Source organism: Arachis hypogaea, chromosome 2, assembly GCF_003086295.3.
Source record: "Arachis hypogaea cultivar Tifrunner chromosome 2, arahy.Tifrunner.gnm2.J5K5, whole genome shotgun sequence".
In the NCBI taxonomy this organism is placed as follows: Eukaryota; Viridiplantae; Streptophyta; class Magnoliopsida; order Fabales; family Fabaceae; genus Arachis; species Arachis hypogaea.
In genome coordinates this window covers 3,252,760-3,271,651 of record NC_092037.1, presented here as the reverse complement: position 1 = coordinate 3,271,651, position 18,892 = coordinate 3,252,760, and the positions used below count along the sequence as shown (strand labels likewise).

Here is an 18,892-nt window from a genome sequence, read left to right as displayed (position 1 = left end):
ATTTAAAATTTTATAAAAAATATTGAGATAATTTTAAAATATACATACATAAAATGAGATAAAATTTTGATCTCTCCATTTTTATTTTATCTTTTAAATTTATTTTTGGATATTAATAAAAGAAATCACCAAAAAAAATATAGACATAAAAATTATAATATCTTAGGAATAAAAATATCTCTTTTTTCTAGTTATACTTGCAAAAAAACTATCAATATTTATTCTCTAAAACATGTTTTGAGAATACATATTTAATATTGGTAATTTTTGTTGTTTTTTTTAGTTATTTAAAAAAATTTTGTTGATAATAAAATTTAAACGTATTTTTATCAACGATAAAATTATTAAAGTATATTTTTTATGGTTTATCCTTAAAAAAAATTTGTAATATTTTTTTTAAAAGATTAATTTACGAAGTATATATGTAGTGTGTTAAAAAATAAACCCGTTTGTTATATCGATATAATTTGTTAAAATAAATTTTATGTTTGATTAATTGAAGTAGGATTATTCAACACCTTTCTATCTCTAAAAAATAAAATATAAAAAAAGGGACAAAATAAACATTAGCATTATTGTAAATGGAAGATTGATTAATTTTAGTATCATTTCATTTTTTTTATTTTTATAATTTTATTTGTTAAAGTTAAGTTGCATAATTTTTTTTATTGTCTAATTAATGACAATTTGTCAAATTAAAATCAATTTAGAGTAATACATATCATAAAATCATAAAATAAATATTAAGTACTGGATCAAATATTCACGCGTATGATTATAATAACAAAGAATAAAGAAATAATTAAATACTTAGCTATTTAATAAATTTTGACAACAATGTCATTTAAATAATTATAACAATTTTATTGGGATGTTTTAATGGAATCTAAGACTGCATTAATAAATTTTGTTATTCAAATTATACTTACAAATTTAACTTCTCTAATACTTTTGTTTTTAGCATTGAAACTTCTTGAAGGAGCCACATGTCATGTGATGTGTCGATTTCTCACATTCCCTCTCAACACTTATCTCCACATCAAAGAGATATTTTTAGTATTTTTTCACTCATCTAACCTTTATAAATTCAGCAACTGAAAGCAAAAAATAGTAAACACAAATTATTTATCATCAAGTAATTTGTAAAACTTCTTTTTAGTGTTCTTCTTTGTGAAACTTTCTTTATCATCAAGTGATTTGTGAAACTTGTTTTTAGTGTTCTTTTTTAATGGTCTTGTTTTTAAAGAGGAAAAAGTTCAAGCTTCCATGTTTACGTTGAGTGGTGGATAACTTTACTATTTTAATATATCAAAAGTTAGTTTTTCAAAAAACGGAAGGTCTGAATTTAAATTATACTCACCAACACCAACCACTCATGAACCATGACTCATCCTACATCTACCAACGGCATTATTTTCAAATCCATCCATAACAAATGAATTGTGAAAACAAATCTCAAATAATCCTAAAGAACAAACCACTTATACAACACCAAAATGAATTAGCATTGTATCACCATGGTTGTTTATGGTATTTACTACTACTATTATTATTATTATTATTATTATTATTATTATTATTATTATTATTATTATTATTATTATTATTATTATTATTATTATTATTATTATTATTATTATTATTATTATTATTCAGTTCTCATTCGAATTATGTACAGGTTCCTTCATCTCTGATCAAACGGCTGGATTCACTTTTCCTTACATTTAACGGAAGGATATTTATCTCCCAGTTAATCTGAGTTTGAGTTTGAATGATTTTCTCTATATTTATCATAAAAATAAAATTTCCTAAACAAATTCATTTCATCCATTGTAGTTTTTGTTTTCAGTTATTGAAATGTATTAAATTACCTGACACCTTTAAAATATTAGTCATTGGTATTGATGTGATTCAGTTCGTTGGATGTGACATAGCGCAATAGGATTAAAATGCCATGTTTTTTTTTCTACTTTTCTGATTTTATTGATCGTGTTTTTGTGTTGTGTTTCTTGGTTGCTAACAAAAATTGGTCAGCCCTGTTTCATTGAATTATATTGTAAATGTGTTTTATAAGTGCAAATTTAGATAATAAGTGCAGACTTCTCTAATGTGTTATTCTCTCTACTTGATCCTAATTGATAAATCATGCATCTATTAGTAGTTTTTTATTTTATTTTTGTGCTAAGAGATAACTTGAGTCTCCAAGAATTTAACCACATCTAGCTATTTAGCTTGTGAATTCCATTATAGTTTAACAACTCTGTTAGAGAATCATTAGCATCAATTTAGACCAATTAGTATCGTCTATATTTATATAGTATATCTGTATATTAATTATAAGATTCTATGTCTTTATTACTCTTATTCATTTAGCACCTATAAATACCCCTTGTATATTGTACCTTTGATCACACTGAATAATACACTTTTCAGATTCCTCTCCCAGTCGCTTGTTTCTAACATGGTATCAAGAGTTTAGGTTTTTTTTTTCAAATGAATTTTAGTTTATAGCCCCATTGTTTTTCTTCCCTTTTCGGCAGTGTTCTTTGGCCTCCTTTTTCGTTTCCTTTTTGACGCTTTGGTTCGTCACTCCCGTAACCATCTTGTTCGTCTTGTCGCCGTGCTTCCAACGCAACCAGAATCGCCGCCATCCGCCTCCACGCGCCGCCGAAAGACGCTGCCACGATCAGGTTGCTCTCCTTTCCAGATTCCACCCGTGCCTCTTTGCCCTCATTTTTCTCTGTGTTTTCGACGCTTTGGTTCGTCACCTCTGGCATCATTGTGATCTCCTCTTCGTCAGCTTTCCAACACCGCCAACCTCGCCACTGGACGCCACAGGACGCGCCACCACGCGCCGCCGGAAGTGAGCTGGCCACCACTGCTGTTTTGCCTTCCAGAAGTTTCAGCAGCCGTTGATCTCGGCACCGATCCAACGCTCCAGGTGCTACCACGTGTCGCGACGAAGCTTTCCTCCGTAGACCCGCGTGCCCGACCCGACCCGACTCGTGCCTGGCCCGCGCCTCCAGCACGCTGCCAACGTGTCTCTCTCCCTCCTCTCAGGTGCTGCCACGTGTCATTCTTCGCTGACGTGTCTGACGACGTGGCGGACAAGTGGGACTCTTCCTAAGATTTTTTGGTGAGCTCTTTCTGATTTTGCCATCCGTTTCCTCATTTTCTGCTCAGAAATTGCAGTTTTTCTCTCATCTCCTTGTTCTCTATGACTACTTTTATGAAAAAGTCAGATGTTTTTGCTGCCACAGACAGAAAGGGGGCCTTCTGTCGCAACTGTAACCGTTTCGGGCACCCATTCTCCAGCTGTCTCTCTGTTGAATGTCGCACATGCCCCCAGAAAGGTCATATTAGTTACCATTGTACGCAACTGTTTTGCCATTATTGCAAGCTCTCGGGACATTTGATTACTACCTGTCCTACTCGCCCACCACGTCCCGCGCCTGCTTCTACTGTTGAATCTACCACCACTGCTTCTCTTAACTCGTCTCCTGTCTCTCTATCTGATATTGCGTCTCTTCTTCAACGTCTTCTCTCCCTTTATGGTAATACCCCTGCTGCTCTTTCGACCCCTCCAGGTACTTCTAAATGGTATTTTGACTCGGGATGCTTTAATCACACGTCTCCATTGCGTAATCTCTTCTCGTCTCTGTCTACCACTACAAATGGACCTTCTGTCAATACTGCAAACGGTTCCCTCTTGCACCCAACACACAAGGGTTCTATATCCCAGTCGACTCTTAATCTTCCTGATACTTATTATATTCCCAAATTAAACTTTAATCTTATTTCTGTTGGTCAACTTGTTGATCTGGGTTTTGAAGTCACTTTTTCTGTTTCTGGTTGTCGTGTACAGGATCCTCGGACGGGACGGATCATCGGGACTGGACGTAAGGTCGGAAGGTTGTTTGAACTCGAGAAACTTCATATTCCTCATGTACCAAATCTCTGTGCTGCTTCTTCTCCCTCTACCCTTCACTTATGGCATCAACGTCTTGCCCATACCTCCTTAGGAAAACTGCGTCCTCTTGTGTCTCAGGGTGTTTTAGATCAGGTTCCAAATGAATCTTTTGATTGCATTTCTTGCCAAACTGCCAAACAACCTGCTTTATCTTTTCACAATAATTCATCTCTTGCTTGCTCTCCTTTTGATCTCATTCACTCTGATGTTTGGGGCCCCGCTCCTACTGCCTCTATGGGCGGAGCTCGATACTTTGTCGTTTTCATTGATTGATTATTCCTGTTTTACTTGGGTTTATTTGATGACTAATCGCCATGAGTTACCCTAAATCTATATCAACTTTGCTACTATGATTAAAAGTCAATTTTCAAAGGTCATTAAGGTTTTCAGACGTGATAATGCTATGGAATACCGTGATTCCAAACTCTTAACCTTTCTTGCAGAACAGGGTACTTTGTCTGAGTTTTCTTGTCCTGGTACGTCGCAACAAAATGGTAGAGCTGAACGTAAACACCGTCACATTCTTGACTCCGTCCGTGCAATGCTCCTTTCTTCTTCGTGTCCTGAGCGTACTTGGGGTGAAGCTGTTCTTACTGCTGTTCATGTTATTAATAGACTCCCTTCTTCTGTTCTTGGTAATGTTACTCCCTTTGAGCGTCTTTATCATACCCCCTCAGATTATAGTTCTCTTCGAGTTTTCGGATGTGTATGTTTTGTTCTTCTTCAGCCTCACGAACATAGTAAACTTGAACCTCGGGCTCGTATGTGTTGTTTCCTTGGTTATGGCACTGAACACAAGAGTTATCGTTGTTGGGATCCTCTCCCTAAACGTGTCCGTATATCTCGTCATGTTGTCTTCTGGGAGCATCACATGTTTTCTCGGTTCTCATCCTTTGAGTCAATCCCTACTACTCAGTCACCTCTATTTACTAACCCCAATGTTGATCTTTTTTCTAGTGATGATTCTACAGATTCTATCTCGAGTGACCTTCTACAGCCTCCTGTTCTTCCGCCTTCTCCATCTTCCAATGATTCCAAACTGGACGATGATTCTGCTCCTACTGCCATGCCTCCTCCTCCCACTCATTCTTCAAAGGTAAGGAATCCACCTCCTCATCTTCTTGATTATCATTGTTTTTCTACTATCCTTCATCAACATGAACCTAAGTCATTCAGAGAAGCCTCCACAAATCCAAATTGGCAACAAGCAATGCAGGAAGAAATACAGGCACTTGAAAAGACACACACTTGGGATTTGGTTGATCCTCCTTCTGCTCAAGAAGTTGTAGGCAGCAGATGGGTATACAAGATCAAGACTCGCTCTGATGGTTCTATTGACCGGTATAAGGCGCGATTGGTTGCTCAGTGTTGTACGCAAGAATATGGTATTGACTATGAAGAGACTTTTGCTCCTGTTGCTCGTCTCACATCTGTTCGCGCTCTTCTTGCCATTGCTGCGGTCAAAAAAGGTCTCTCAGTCAAATGGATGTGAAGAATGAATTTCTTAATGGAGATTTGAAACAGCAGGTATATATGAAGCCCCCTCCGGGTTATTCTTGTCCCTCTGGCAAAGTTTGTCTCCTTCGCAAAGCACTCTATGGGCTTAAGCAAGCTCCTCGTGAATGGTTTGACAAGTTCAGCACTACCATATGCAGTCTTAGTTTCACTTGCAGTCCTCATGAGCATGCTCTCTTTATTCGTAAAAGTGAACGTGGAGTCGTTCTTCTACTTCTGTATGTTGATGACATGATCATTACTGGGGATGATGTTGATGGTATCTCTGATCTCAAGGCCTCACTTCACCGAACCTTTGAGATGAAAGATCTTGGTTCTCTCAGCTATTTTCTTGGTCTCGAGGTCATCTCCACCGATGATGGTATCTATCTCTCTCAGGCTAAGTATGCTTCAGATCTTCTTGCTCGCGCTGGGATTACAGATAGTCGCACTGAGTCTACTTCTCTTGAGCCTAATGTTCGATTTACCCCTATGGATGACACTGTTTTGGATAATCCGACTCTCTATCGACAGTTAGTTGGTGGTCTCGTCTACTTGACTGTCACCCGACCAGACATCGCTTATCCAGTTCATGTACTTAGCCAGTTCTTGTCAGCTCCTCGTACTACTCACTATGCGGCAGTTCTTCACATTCTTCGCTACATCAAAGGCACTCTATTTCATGGCCTTTATTTTTCGGCCCATTCCTCTTTGTCTCTTCAGGCTTACTCCGATGCTGATTGGGCTGGTGATCCCACTGATCGTCGTTTCACTACTGGTTACTGTTTGTTTCTTGGCGACGCTCTCATTTCTTGGCGTGCTAAGAAGCAAACGTTCACTGCTCGCTCAAGCACAGAAGCTGAGTACCGTGCCCTCGCTGACACCACTGCTGAAGTTATCTCGGTTCATTGGCTTCTCGCGGATCTGGGTGCTCCTCAGTCGTCCCCTACTGATATTTTTTGTGATAACCGCAGTGCTATTCAGATCGCCTATAATGATGTTTTTCATGAACGCACCAAACACATTGAAATTGATTGTCACTTTGTTCGGCAATGTATCCTTATTGATGCTATTCGTCTCATTGCTGTTGGAACACTAGATCAGACTGCTGATATCTTCACGAAAGCCCATCACCCGACTCGTTTCCGGACTTTGTTATCCAAACTCAAATTGGTCTCCTTAGCTCCCACTTAAGTTTGAGGGGGGATGTTAGAGAATCATTAGCATCAATTTAGACTAATTAGTATCGTCTATATTTATATAGTATATCTGTATATTAATTATAGGATTCTATGCCTTTATTACTCTGATTCATTTAGCACCTATAAATATCCCTTGTATATTGTACTTTTGATCACACTGAATAATACACTTTTCAGATTCCTCTCCCAGTCTCTTGTTTCTAACAAACTCAATTGATAGACAAGATATTTTCTTGATGCATTTTGTCCTGCTTTCTCTTTGTTTTACCATGATATTTTTTGATGCATTTTGTCCTTCTTTCTCCTTGTTTCACTAATGCTACTTTACTGGTATATAGTTAGTGTCGTGAATTATAATGGGATCCTTTCAATGTAACATTATTCCTAGATAATCACTTATGAATTAATTTTTTCTCTACTAATTTTGAGATGTGAAGACGAACAGAGGAAAACGTAGAAATAGTGAAGAAGAAGCAGCGGAAAAAACGGTTGGACCACCGTGAGCAACAGCAAAGAGAAGAATCGAATTGAAAATTTAAAATGGGTTAATGCAGAATTTAGGAGTGTAATTTCCTGCTTTTTATAGGGGTGTTTTAGTCTTTGTCACGAGTTCATGATCCATGATGGATCTTCTAGTCCCAACTGAATTTACACCATGTAGCCCAATATAAAAAAAATTACCGAATAACTGTATATCAATTTTTGTATTTGTTTAAATATTTACAAACTAATAGAGACTATATACATCACATTGCTCCAATAAAGCAGGTACATCTTGTTGAGTTATCGTGTCTCTGTATCGGATGTGTCTGTGTATCGGATATATTTTGAATATGATATTCATTTATATTCGTTCGATATGCGATGTGTGCTATATTTCACTGTGACTTAATAAGAAATAAAAAAAGAGTAAGTATCCAAATCAGTAGTTCCCGAAGATTTTAGAATTGGACATTTTAGTCCCCAAGGAAAATTAATATACAGATTAATCTCCAAGGTTTTACTCCGTCAGACAAATCAGTCCCCAGTTTATTTTCCGGCAGTGTAATTACCCAAATCAATCCCCAAAGATTTTAAAAACGGACATTTTAGTCCTTAAGAAAAACTAATGCACAAATTAATCCCCAACGTTTCTCTCTGTTAGACATAATAGTCTCCGTCCAAAAATAAAATAAAATAAAATAAAATAATAATTATTATTAATTGCACAATAATATTGTACTATATTTTTTGTATTTTTTGGACAAAAATAATGATAAATTTATTCATTAAATTATTATATATATATATATATATAGTCACTCAATAATAAATCCTTGGGGACTAAAATATCCGATTCTAAAATTCTCAGGATTGATTTGGGTAATTACTCATAAAAAAAGTTTTTCGGGACACATTTGAACACACTTAAATACTATCACGTGTGTCAACGTATCCAGCTTTATTTTTAACATGTATTTTTAAAATAAATTTAGAAATTATATTATTATTTATTATAACAAAAAATATTTTAAATACTTATATAATTAAAATAAGACACTAAAAATAATTACAAAATTAATTTATCTTTAATATCAATAAAATATCAAAATATTATTATAATTTATCGAAAAAATACTTTATATTTTATATATATGTGTGTCCCTATGTCGTATAAAATTTTAAAATTCGTTTGTCGTCCTGTATCCGTGTCTATCTTGCGTCATAGCATTGCTCAATCTATCTATCTATCTATATTATATAAAAATTAACATTAATCTTTTTTACATTGGGTTTAAACCATATTTTTTCCTCTAATAATATCATATCATATCAACAACTTTGATTATTTGGTAAAACTTAAAAATTAACCAATAATTCTTTAATACTTTTTTTAATTAAAAAATTTTATCTATTATTATTCAATTAAAATATATTAGTACTAATTAAATACAATAAACATACATTAAAAATATCATAATAATATTAATTATAAAATTTTTAGTTACAAATACTAAAATTCTACTATTTATATATATTAAAACTCTTACTATGCCATTATTTTAGTTACACATATGACATATTAATAATTCCAACATTATATTTTCGGCTTGGAACAGGTCCAAAGAGGTTTTCATTGTCATCATATAACTCAGGACCAAGCACGGTTGAGCCATTTCTTGTTGATGAAAAGAAAGTTACTGCAAAGCTCATAATCTTTTGGGTTGAGAAACGTTTGGCAGCACAGGGTATCATTCCTGTATGGAAAGAATGATTAAAATCTTCAAAATAGTGAGAATTTTACATTTTCGTTTGGGTTGCAAAGTGATGTAACAAACAATTTAACATTCTATTGTCCCTTGGGCCCTTGGCTTAATTAAAAACTATATTATATATACATGTGTTTATGGTAGGGCATTCTGATCAATGCACAAGTTTTTCATTATTTATTTAGTAATATCCATGTAAGATGAAACAATCTTCAAGTACTTTAAATTTGGCAAGTGATAGCGTTTTTCTAATAAAATCAAAATGATTGGTAGAAAAGAATAAAAGATGCTTGACCCCTGTATAATCAATAATCTTGAGAAAAGTAAAAAGGTGGAAAAGTAATCTTTTCCAGTTTTTTTAATATTTAATAGAATATAGTGTGATTTCTCACCTTTAATTTTATAAGTAATTAGAAATAAATAAGAGAAAACAATAAATAATTAGATTAAATACTACACACCATCTAATTTTTTTTTCATTAGAGAAGATTTATTTTCGTTATTTGTAGTTTATCATTAAGAGAGAACTTTTATATATGTCAATAAAACTAGACTCCAAAATCTTTCAAATCAGAGAACTTAAATTAGTAGCATTATAGATAGAATATAGATAACAAAAAATGCACCCAACAAAATTTCCAAGTCCATTCACTAAAGTATTGAAGACAGAACAAAACCAAATCTATATATAATGTCATTAGCAGCAACTCACAAGGACCAACATGGTAATAACAAACTAAACATGGTAAGAAGATGTCATGACTCAATCTAATCGTGATTGGCACTTAGAAAAATCTTTTCAATTAGCATCAAAAATCGATATTACAAAAAATAAAAATAAATAAATTTTTTAAGTATACTAAAAAATTACATTCTCAGCATCATACTTAAAACATATTCATTATATTTATAGAAAATTCGACTTTAATATTTACAAACAACATGGAACAATTTAATAAGTTTAAAGAGTTTCTAAATTATTTACACAAAACATCAAGTCCTTGAACAAAAAAAAAAAGACTCACCAACACAAATAAACCTAGTACGAAACTGATGAAGTTAAATTAGGATCAAGACCCATATCTAAAAAAAATGAAAGAACAACAGATTGAATTTTACAATTCAATGAGTAAACAGAGCATTCATAACTCCACAAAAGATAATTGTATAAATAATAAATTTTTAGTCAAAATAAATCCACTTTAATAATAGTGACAGAAATATACTCAAACACAAGGATAATTATTTATAGACATCAAACATTCAAACTTTTTTATTTTATATAAATATCAGTGAAAGGTCATCTAATTCAGAAAAGTCAAAATAACAAAGAAAAATCACACTTAGGTTATTTTTCTTTGTGTGAATTCTAAATAGACATACTTCACTAATTTTGCAGACATGAAACAGAGAAGTACCATTTTTCATTCATATGGACCTGAAAGTACAATTATATACTGACATGGTGTACCAAGTCTAGCGCTTACTGTCGCTAGCTTCTGTCATAGAACCTTCTAAAATATTTTGACATATAAACTATTATCAAGCTAAAAGTTGGCAAACAAATCAATAAGTACATCATCAATACAATACTAACTTACATTCAAAGTGTATACGTAAGATAATATTTACATTATAATTTAATTTCTCAAATAACAACTTCATTAATTTCAACAAAAAAATATTATGTCTCAAGTGGGATTTTCTTTGTAAAATATTTAACATAAACATCATGTTGACAAATAAGTTAGTAAATAATTAAATAATAAAATTTAAAATTATTTTTGATAATTGTAAAAATGATACAAATGCTAAAATTTAACTATAGATACAAAATTTACTTAGAGATTAAACTCTAAGAGAGAAATTTTTACTCAACAACTTCTAACAAGCAAGGAGAGTGGTTCCTTTGAGAATTTAATATCACAAACATAACGATAATAATTCTAATAAATTAATCTTAACATCAATTGACATAATAGAACCTATATACCCAAAAATTTTAAATTCTATCTTACCCTAATCCTAAATTTTCAAATTTATTAATACCCATCACTCCAAGCATGATAAAAATTAAAAATATAGATAATTATTAAGTTAAAGAATTATCTTCATGTCTTAATAATTAGTAATACTTGAATGGAAAGTATAGGTAGACAATGAAAATATTAAACAATGTAAACAATAGATATATCGGATGTTTATTTTACTAATGTACGGATGATTATTTTAATATTAAAATTTAGAGGATTAATTTGGAGGTGTAACGTGTTTTTATTTAATTGGTGGTTATTCATATTGTTCAAAATAATCATTGTTCTCCTAGTATTTTTGTGCTTGAATTAAAGGTGATTTCTCTCTTTTTTAAGTTTAGACTACTTCAATAAAATTTTAGAATAAAAGCCAACACAAGAGAGCACAATAGATAGGACATAATAGAATTAGAATAGAAGAAGAGTAATGAAATTAATTGTAATAAAAGTATATAAAATTATTGTTGAAGAAGTGACATGAGGGAGGGAGATCAGAGAGTAGCATTGGCGGTGAGAGGTGTGTGTGTATTGCTGCAATGAAGTGTTTGTGTGTGCCGTTGGAGTGGAAGGAAAAGAAAGAAAGGTTATGAGCTTGGTCCATCGTTGTTGTTTGTTTTTTGTTTGTTTTTCCTTAGGCCCTACAGAGGAAGTATGGGAATGATTTCCATAAATATCTTGAACATCTTCCTTGCACACCAGACGACACCCAGCCTGCACTATTCTCAATGAACAGATAGACCAACTCATCAAACCAAATCCATAACCTGTATGCATTCTTTCAAGGTATTCTCCAATGGACAGAAAGAGAATGTAAAGGTGAGGTTGTTTTGGCTCCATATCAGGAAGATGCCTGGTGATCACGGGAGACTCAGCCCTCCAATCATCTTTGTACGGTACCATTATTTTGTTGGCCTGAATATCTGGTACGAGTATGCAGGACTCTAATGATGTTTGTGTTGCCGTGAAACAACCGATCTCTGCATGGTAACCCTTCAGAGGCCGATCCGCTACCAGCAAGAAACAGAGAGCAAATCCCAGCCATTCAGTTGGAGGAGAAGGATGAGGAAATGGTATTTCTGCAAAGGAAGAGGACTTTTGAGGTGCAAACCATGATGGAATTTCATTGCCTGTGATAAACATGTCGAATCGTGTTCTCGGAAAGCAAATCCCCTGAAATTAACATTTTTTTCCGATAGTTAAGGAACGCGTGATTCTCAGAAGAGAGTAGCCACAATTTCACAGACACACACAGGAAATAACACAAGCAAAAATAAAAAAGACCTGAAATTGGCATAGAATTGCAATAATGAATAATTGACAGGAATGGATAATTCTGTCAAGAAATAGTAGGGTTACAAACCTTGAGCAGGCTCTTCTGTTCTCTTGGTAAGTGCCATTGTAAAGGTGATGCAAAAATGCTGCATTTGCTAGATGGATGGAATTTAGAAGTTACCAATGAGGAACAGTTGCTTGCCTCTATCATTTTTATGCTTAATGGAAGCTCAGGCAATGACTGAAGCTTCTTGCACGAGTTTAGACGAAGATATTCAAGCGCAGTGTGTTTAGAAATGTCGCTTGGTAGGTTAACAAAGTTGTTGCCAGAAAGATCTAAATCCCTCAGTAAAGATAAGCCACAAAAACCATCTGGTATTGATTCAGCAAGTAGATTGCAATAACTTAAATCTAACCTTATCAAAGGGGATGGACCGCAAACAGCAGATGCAACTCGAAAGCAATTTAACTCAGATGTTGACTCTTTGCAACCAGCAAATGACACTACTTTGATGTTTTCTAGATAACATAAACATAAGGGTAGTTCTTCAATGGCAGTATTGCTTGCATAAAGTTCTTCCAGATTATTCATTTCCTGTAAGCACTTTGGCAAGCTACTGAGTTTCGAGCAATAAGAAACATTAAGAACTTCGAGGGACTTCAACTTATGAATGGTATCCGGAAGGCAAAGAAGATACCTGCAATACTGTAAATGCAAAAGAACAAGTCCAACCAGACATCCTAGTGATGAAGGTAGCTCTGTTACAGCAGTTCCATCCAAATGAAGCTCTGCTAGATGTCCCATGCAATTCCCAAAGTCTGGGACAGTGTTCATGTTTGAACAACCAGAAAGATTTAAAACCTTTAATGAACTCATCTCCATTTTACCTGGAAGAGCTTTGAGCCTTTTGCAGCCTCTTAAGTTCAATTGAACAAGTTTCTTGAGCTGCATAACAGATGAGTGGATTTCGGTTAGGCTTGTACAACCTTCAAGAACTAACGATTCGAGATTCGGAACCTCCACAAAGTCAGGGGTTTGGTTTAGGTTATCGGAAAAACTCAAGTTGATGCACTTCAACTTATGTAAAATCTGATCAAAAGTATACATGTGAAAGCAAAATTTCAATGTTATTGTGATTTGTGAACATCGCTAAAACATAGTTTGAAAAAAGCACTTACCCAAGGGATTTTACCTTTCTTCCGTGCCAAAGTTGTTCAATTTTGCTCCAAGACAAATTGATGTCAACAACATCCAGTTGATCAGTAAGTGGCAGAGTTTTCAGAGGGCATCCTTGCCAGTCAAGAACTCTGAGTGCATAAGGAAGGCAATCAAGGCCATGGGAAAGACGACACACATTACGTATCTTTAGCAACCTTATGTTGCTGGTCTTGGAGAAAGCTTCAGAGCTCCATCTTGCTTCATATGGTCGAGTATAGCGTACTTTTGCTTGAATTGCTTCAGAGCTCCATCTTGCTTCATATGGTTGAGCATAGTGTACTATTGCTTGAATTGCTTCAGTTCCCTAACATTCAGAATTGTAATTATTCAATAGTGCAATATTGTTGATTAAAAGATAAAACAAATGTTTAAAGAAAAAGAAATATTGCATGCCATTTTTGTTGATCTGAAACCAATCATCAGTAGTGGCAGAAGAATTGGCACAAACCTTATTTTGTGTCAACACATGGCTGGTGTCATCTTGAGACCACAATCTACTACGTTTTCCTGGATCATTTGGAGATACTTGAAACACTATATTCTTTCCCATTTCTTGAAGTAAATCATGCATTTCCAATTTATTACCCCTACCAAGAGTGACAAAAGATTTTTCAATCAAAATTTCAATTCCAATTTGTGGAAAATGACCACAATTTTCTAACACTTCTACTACTTCATCCTTGTCCATGCCTTTGAAGAAACAAGCAATATCCAAAAACATTTCTCTCTCTGTGCTCGACAAACTTTCAAAACTTATTTTCAATGAATTTTGGATTTCAGGGTGTGGAGAACTTCTTAATTGCTTTAAAGCACTATGCCAAGCCTCAGGAGTTCTTCCACAAAGATGAGACCCCAATACTTCAAGTGCCAATGGAAGGCCTCTTGTGTATTCAACCACTTCGTTGCACAAATTCTGATATTTGCTTTTGGGTTGATCTTGTTTAAAAGCTTTCAGACAGAATAAATGAAGGGCTTCTTCCTGAACTAAGCCTTCAAGCTCGCATGTCTGATGCACGCCATGTGTCATTAGCAGATGCTTATTTCTAGTAGTGATTATTATTCTGCTACCGGGACCAAACCATTCTTGTTTTCCGGCTAAGTTCTCTAATTGGCTTCTTTCACTTATATCATCAAGAACAAGGAGGACCTTTTTGTTGTGCAAAGAGTTTGCTATTATTTTTACCCCATCAAACAAATTATGAAAGTAATTACTTCTTACAGAAAGATGAGAAAGAAGTTCCCTTTGGATGTGAACTATGCCATTTGTTGCAGAAACCTCTCTAACGTTTGCAAGAAAGCAACTAAAGTTGAACTGCTCTTCGATTGATTCATATATTAATCTGGCAGTTGTTGTTTTTCCTATGCCTCCCATGCCCCATATACCTATAAAGCGAACATCATCCAACTGCATACCAATGAGTGAATTCAACTTTTTCATCCTTGATTCAACACCAACGAGGTTTCCTACCCATGATGGCAACTTAGGAATCAGTAATTTTTGTATGTGATCAACAATTCTTTCAATCAATGCTGCCTCATGACTGCATAGAGGGAGAAAAAATATAGGCTATGATTATAAATTTCGCATGTCCATGGTTAGGTCTCAAGTTTAATTTTCATGTACTCAAGAATTAATGAATGGATCACAACTTGGATTTTTATGTATCATCTATTTTCTATATACGATGATGACTTATCATTTGAACAAAGAGAAAATTCGAAAACTCACACTACTGTCTACTGCACATTTAATGTGTGCTCAAACCATTTACAAAACCATTCATTGTTGATTTTTATATAACTTCTAAACATTATAATGAAAAGAGATGGTTATGCATGTCTCTAGAGTATGAGTTAAATCTACTCCTAAAAACTTGAAATACTTCACTATGGGCCAAGAAATAAACTAATATATATATAGAAGGGATTGATCACTTTAACTATGTTTGGTGTCCAATTCTCTCATTTCGGTACCAAAAAGTTAAAAAAACTTCAGATCACTAGGGAAAAAAAAAAATCAAAATGAATGACAAGAGAACTCACTTATCTTTGGAGTCCCAACCGGAATAACTTGCAACTTTTTGCAATGCATCTCTCCATCTTTGGACTTTACCCTCCTCTTCTTTGAACCTCTCTTCATGTTTTCTGAAAGCTTCTTCAAAGGTTCCTCTCTGATACCTTACATCAGAGGGTTCTACACCATAGAAGATAGGAAAAACCACTTGGTTGAACTTTTCCCTGCACTCAACGATGTTTTGCAGCTCATCCAAGCACCATCTTGAGGAAGCATAGTTTGGTGAGAGGACAACAAGCGCAAACATGGACTCTTGAATTCCCTTGATGAGCCCTTCAGATATGATTTCCCCACTCTCAAGGTCATGATCATCCTTGAAAGTTTTGATACAACCCCTTCTTTCCAGTGCAGCATAAAGGTGATCTGTGAAACCTTTTCTGGTGTCTTCACCCCTGAAACTGATGAATACATGGTTGATCCATCTACGGGTCTTGACGGAGGGAGAGGAAGAGGAGGAAGAAGAAGGTACATCAGTGATCATTGCTGATTCAAGAGTTGACTTTGATTTTGATGCTATTGTTAAGAGTATGAATATGGTCTTTTTAAGAGCCTTGGTAGGAATGTGTGTGGAAATTGGAATCATTGGATCGGGGAAACTTCAGATACAGTTGCAGAAGTTCTAATTGGAAGAAGGCTGAAGAAAACGCCAATGGCAAGGGACAATTTCTCAGAAAGTGTTTGTTGGTAGGCTCCATCTTCCATGAAACAGATTGTTTGAAATAACGTGATGTCAACTTTTCAATAAAGTAAAAGTGTTTGAAATAACATCGTGTCGCTGTGATATTTGTCATTTGGACAAAGATTTAACATTTTAAAGAAAGAACAAATGAGACGATATATACATGTAAATGCAATATTTAAAAATTAAAATTATTTCGATATTTTTTTGAAAATTGAAAGGTAAATAATCCCTTCTTGTATGTTATCACTCATCAGTTATCACATAATAATTTTAATTACACACGTATTTAACATATAAAATTTTTTCTTATGTTTTATTTGAATATAGAGCATTACCTCTGAATTAAATTCTAAATAATTAACTTATTGCATCATTTTCTTTCTCATAGAACTATAAAACTTGAGAAACACTTGTGTAATCCTAAAGTATATTTCATGTGTTCCAAAAGCTTATTTTTATGTGTTGGGATTGGTTAAATATGATTATTTCAAGTGTTAAAATATATAAAACATACTTATTGCATAATAAAACATGAGAGAAGATAATTTATCTTCTAATTTCAAAAGAGTATTAGAGGAATTCCTTTAAAAATACATTAATAAATATTCCTATTCCTATTGGAGGTACTGAGTTAATAACCCCCCCCCCCCCCCCTTAAGTAAATAATTACTAGTACCTCTTTGTTAGATTTCAATCTATTCTAATTCTAATTCTAATTGAAACAATTTACTGAATTAGCAATAATTTTCATGAAATGAATCACTACAATCAATGAAATATTACTTCAGCTGTTTTCTTTGGTTACCAAAATATACCCAATATTCAATTCAACATCCAAAGGAATGGAATTGTTATATTATAATGTTGCATACTGTTTAATAAAATCTCATTGTAAACTATCTGCTAATTTCAAAGGGAAAAGAAAATTTGGGTCTTCTCATCAGTTGCTTTGAAGCAAAGCACTCTCAAAATCTTGAAGACACAACGTTTGAGCAGAAAATAATACTTAGCTAGAGCCTTCAATCTGCCATATAAAAAAACAGATAAGAGTTTAATATCAGTACACAATACTTTCATGTAAACCAAAGCTATCACTTCCAACGCACAGAGTTTTATTTTAACTGAATCTTTCGCAATCAAATCTGTCTCAAGTTTTTGGAAGAATGTAAAATGCAGGAAATGTGTATGTTGAGACTGATTTTGTATATTTGTCTCCAATTCCAAACACATTTTTGTGCCTCTATCTTTATAGTTTTGTCATGTTCTTGCTACCAAACACAGCCGAGGGTAATTGATTCTAGTTTCAACATGCTTATAGAATATAGTGTTTGCATAATTGATTTGAGATCTGCATAGCCTGAACTTCAAGAATTCTCTAGATTTGCATAGTTAAGAGAAAGTAGGATTTATAAGAATATAGTCAAAGCTTGAGCTATTCTAGAATCAAGAGCATTAACATTGTCAAAACCAAGAATTCGAAAACAATCAAAGAGAAAAATCACTCCTACTACGAAAATCCTTTCACCATTCTTACAACAATCACAATCATAAAGCTAAAATTAGGGCTAAAATCGGAAATCATAACTTTTGCCAGAATTTGTTCACTTAGCACACTAAATCTAAGTGACTATCACCATAAATTGATTTCGTAAAGTCAACAAGTGTTTACATAGGTCAATTTTCACATTTTCTTTGTTTCTGTCATGTATTGTTAGTTTGTTACTAATTTTTAATTAAAATTAAAAGCGATTTTGATGCAAATTTGAGGGAAATTGTCAAAATTGAAGGCAATTCCGGAAAAATTAAAGTGTAGAATGGAAAGCACCTGATCAGAAACTGGATTTTGATTACCAGACAATGATGAAGAGGACTCGAGGTTGGAGACGCGAGCTTGGAGCGCGTGAAAATGGTGGTCAATTTCTGAGGAAAGAGCGTGGCGATCAACCCAAAGGTCCTTCCATATGAAATGAGAGAACACTGCACTTGTTGACACGAATCCCAAGCTCGACCATAGCAACCTTGTTCGCATCATCTTCTTCTTCTTCTTCTTCAATCACAGAGAGAGAGAGAGAGAGGAAAACGCCCTGGGAAAAACGACGTTTCGATAGAGGAAGAAGAAAACGCACTATGAAAAACGACGTCGTTTCAAGAAAGAGATTATTCAATTGGGCCTACTATTTTGCTTTATTGACCCATTTATGTTAGGCCGATTCAGCCTGGCCCATTGATGATTCAACTTGTGGCCCATTTAGTAACAGGAATAGAATTAGGCTTAAAAACGTGGTCTATTGTTCGCATACCTCATTGTTTATCTAGTGGGATTGTTCTTTTTAATTCAGCCCAGATATTTAGACCATTTATTAAAAAAAAAGTAGCAAAGACTATTAGAATTTATTATTTTTTGCTCACGTAATTATAAACTTAATTTTTTTAGTTTAGTTCTTTTAATATAATAATTCAAAATTATTTTAAATATTAATAACTAACAAACAACCAATAACAATAAATTTTGATAGCACTCTAATATTATTCTTATTAAATCTTTAATTTTGTATTGATCGATTAGTGTGTTTTTGAAGAATTAAAATTTTTTGATAGATCAAGATACGATGAAAGTGATTCGGATCCTAACCAAGCTTCGAAAAGCTTGGCATTTGATGTTGAAGAGCTTGCTGATAAGCTGCAACTTGAACCCTA

The 18,892-nt window shown here is 33.9% G+C and overlaps 2 protein-coding genes across 6 annotated transcripts; both read right to left on the bottom strand.

Moving 5' to 3' along the window:
• Positions 1–11,329: 11,329 nt before the first annotated feature.
• On the bottom strand, positions 11,330–16,849 carry LOC112733264 (TMV resistance protein N). 4 transcript variants are annotated; one of them, XM_025782171.3, is made up of 6 exons: positions 15,483–16,242; positions 13,888–14,980; positions 13,414–13,743; positions 12,637–13,310; positions 12,309–12,522; positions 11,330–12,118 (listed from the first exon to the last, which is right to left on the bottom strand). In XM_025782171.3, exons 1-6 carry the CDS (start codon positions 16,094–16,096, stop codon positions 11,357–11,359), a joined length of 3,687 nt encoding a protein of 1,228 aa, XP_025637956.1. In that variant the 5' UTR covers positions 16,097–16,242; the 3' UTR covers positions 11,330–11,356. The 4 variants fall into 4 exon arrangements, with proteins under 4 accessions (XP_025637956.1, XP_072061844.1, XP_025637949.1 ...); XM_072205743.1 differs by having other exon boundaries at positions 12,637–13,166; XM_025782164.3 differs by having other exon boundaries at positions 12,309–13,310; positions 15,483–16,849.
• A 71-nt stretch (positions 16,850–16,920) lies between these two features.
• On the bottom strand, positions 16,921–18,320 carry LOC112733288 (uncharacterized). Of its 2 annotated transcripts, none has more exons than XM_025782208.3 (2): positions 18,021–18,315; positions 16,921–17,219 (listed from the first exon to the last, which is right to left on the bottom strand). In XM_025782208.3, exons 1-2 carry the CDS (start codon positions 18,225–18,227, stop codon positions 17,202–17,204), a joined length of 225 nt encoding a protein of 74 aa, XP_025637993.1. In that variant the 5' UTR covers positions 18,228–18,315; the 3' UTR covers positions 16,921–17,201. The 2 variants fall into 2 exon arrangements, with proteins under 2 accessions (XP_025637993.1, XP_072061851.1); XM_072205750.1 differs by having other exon boundaries at positions 17,074–17,219; positions 18,047–18,320.
• Between the last annotated feature and the right edge of the window lie 572 nt (positions 18,321–18,892).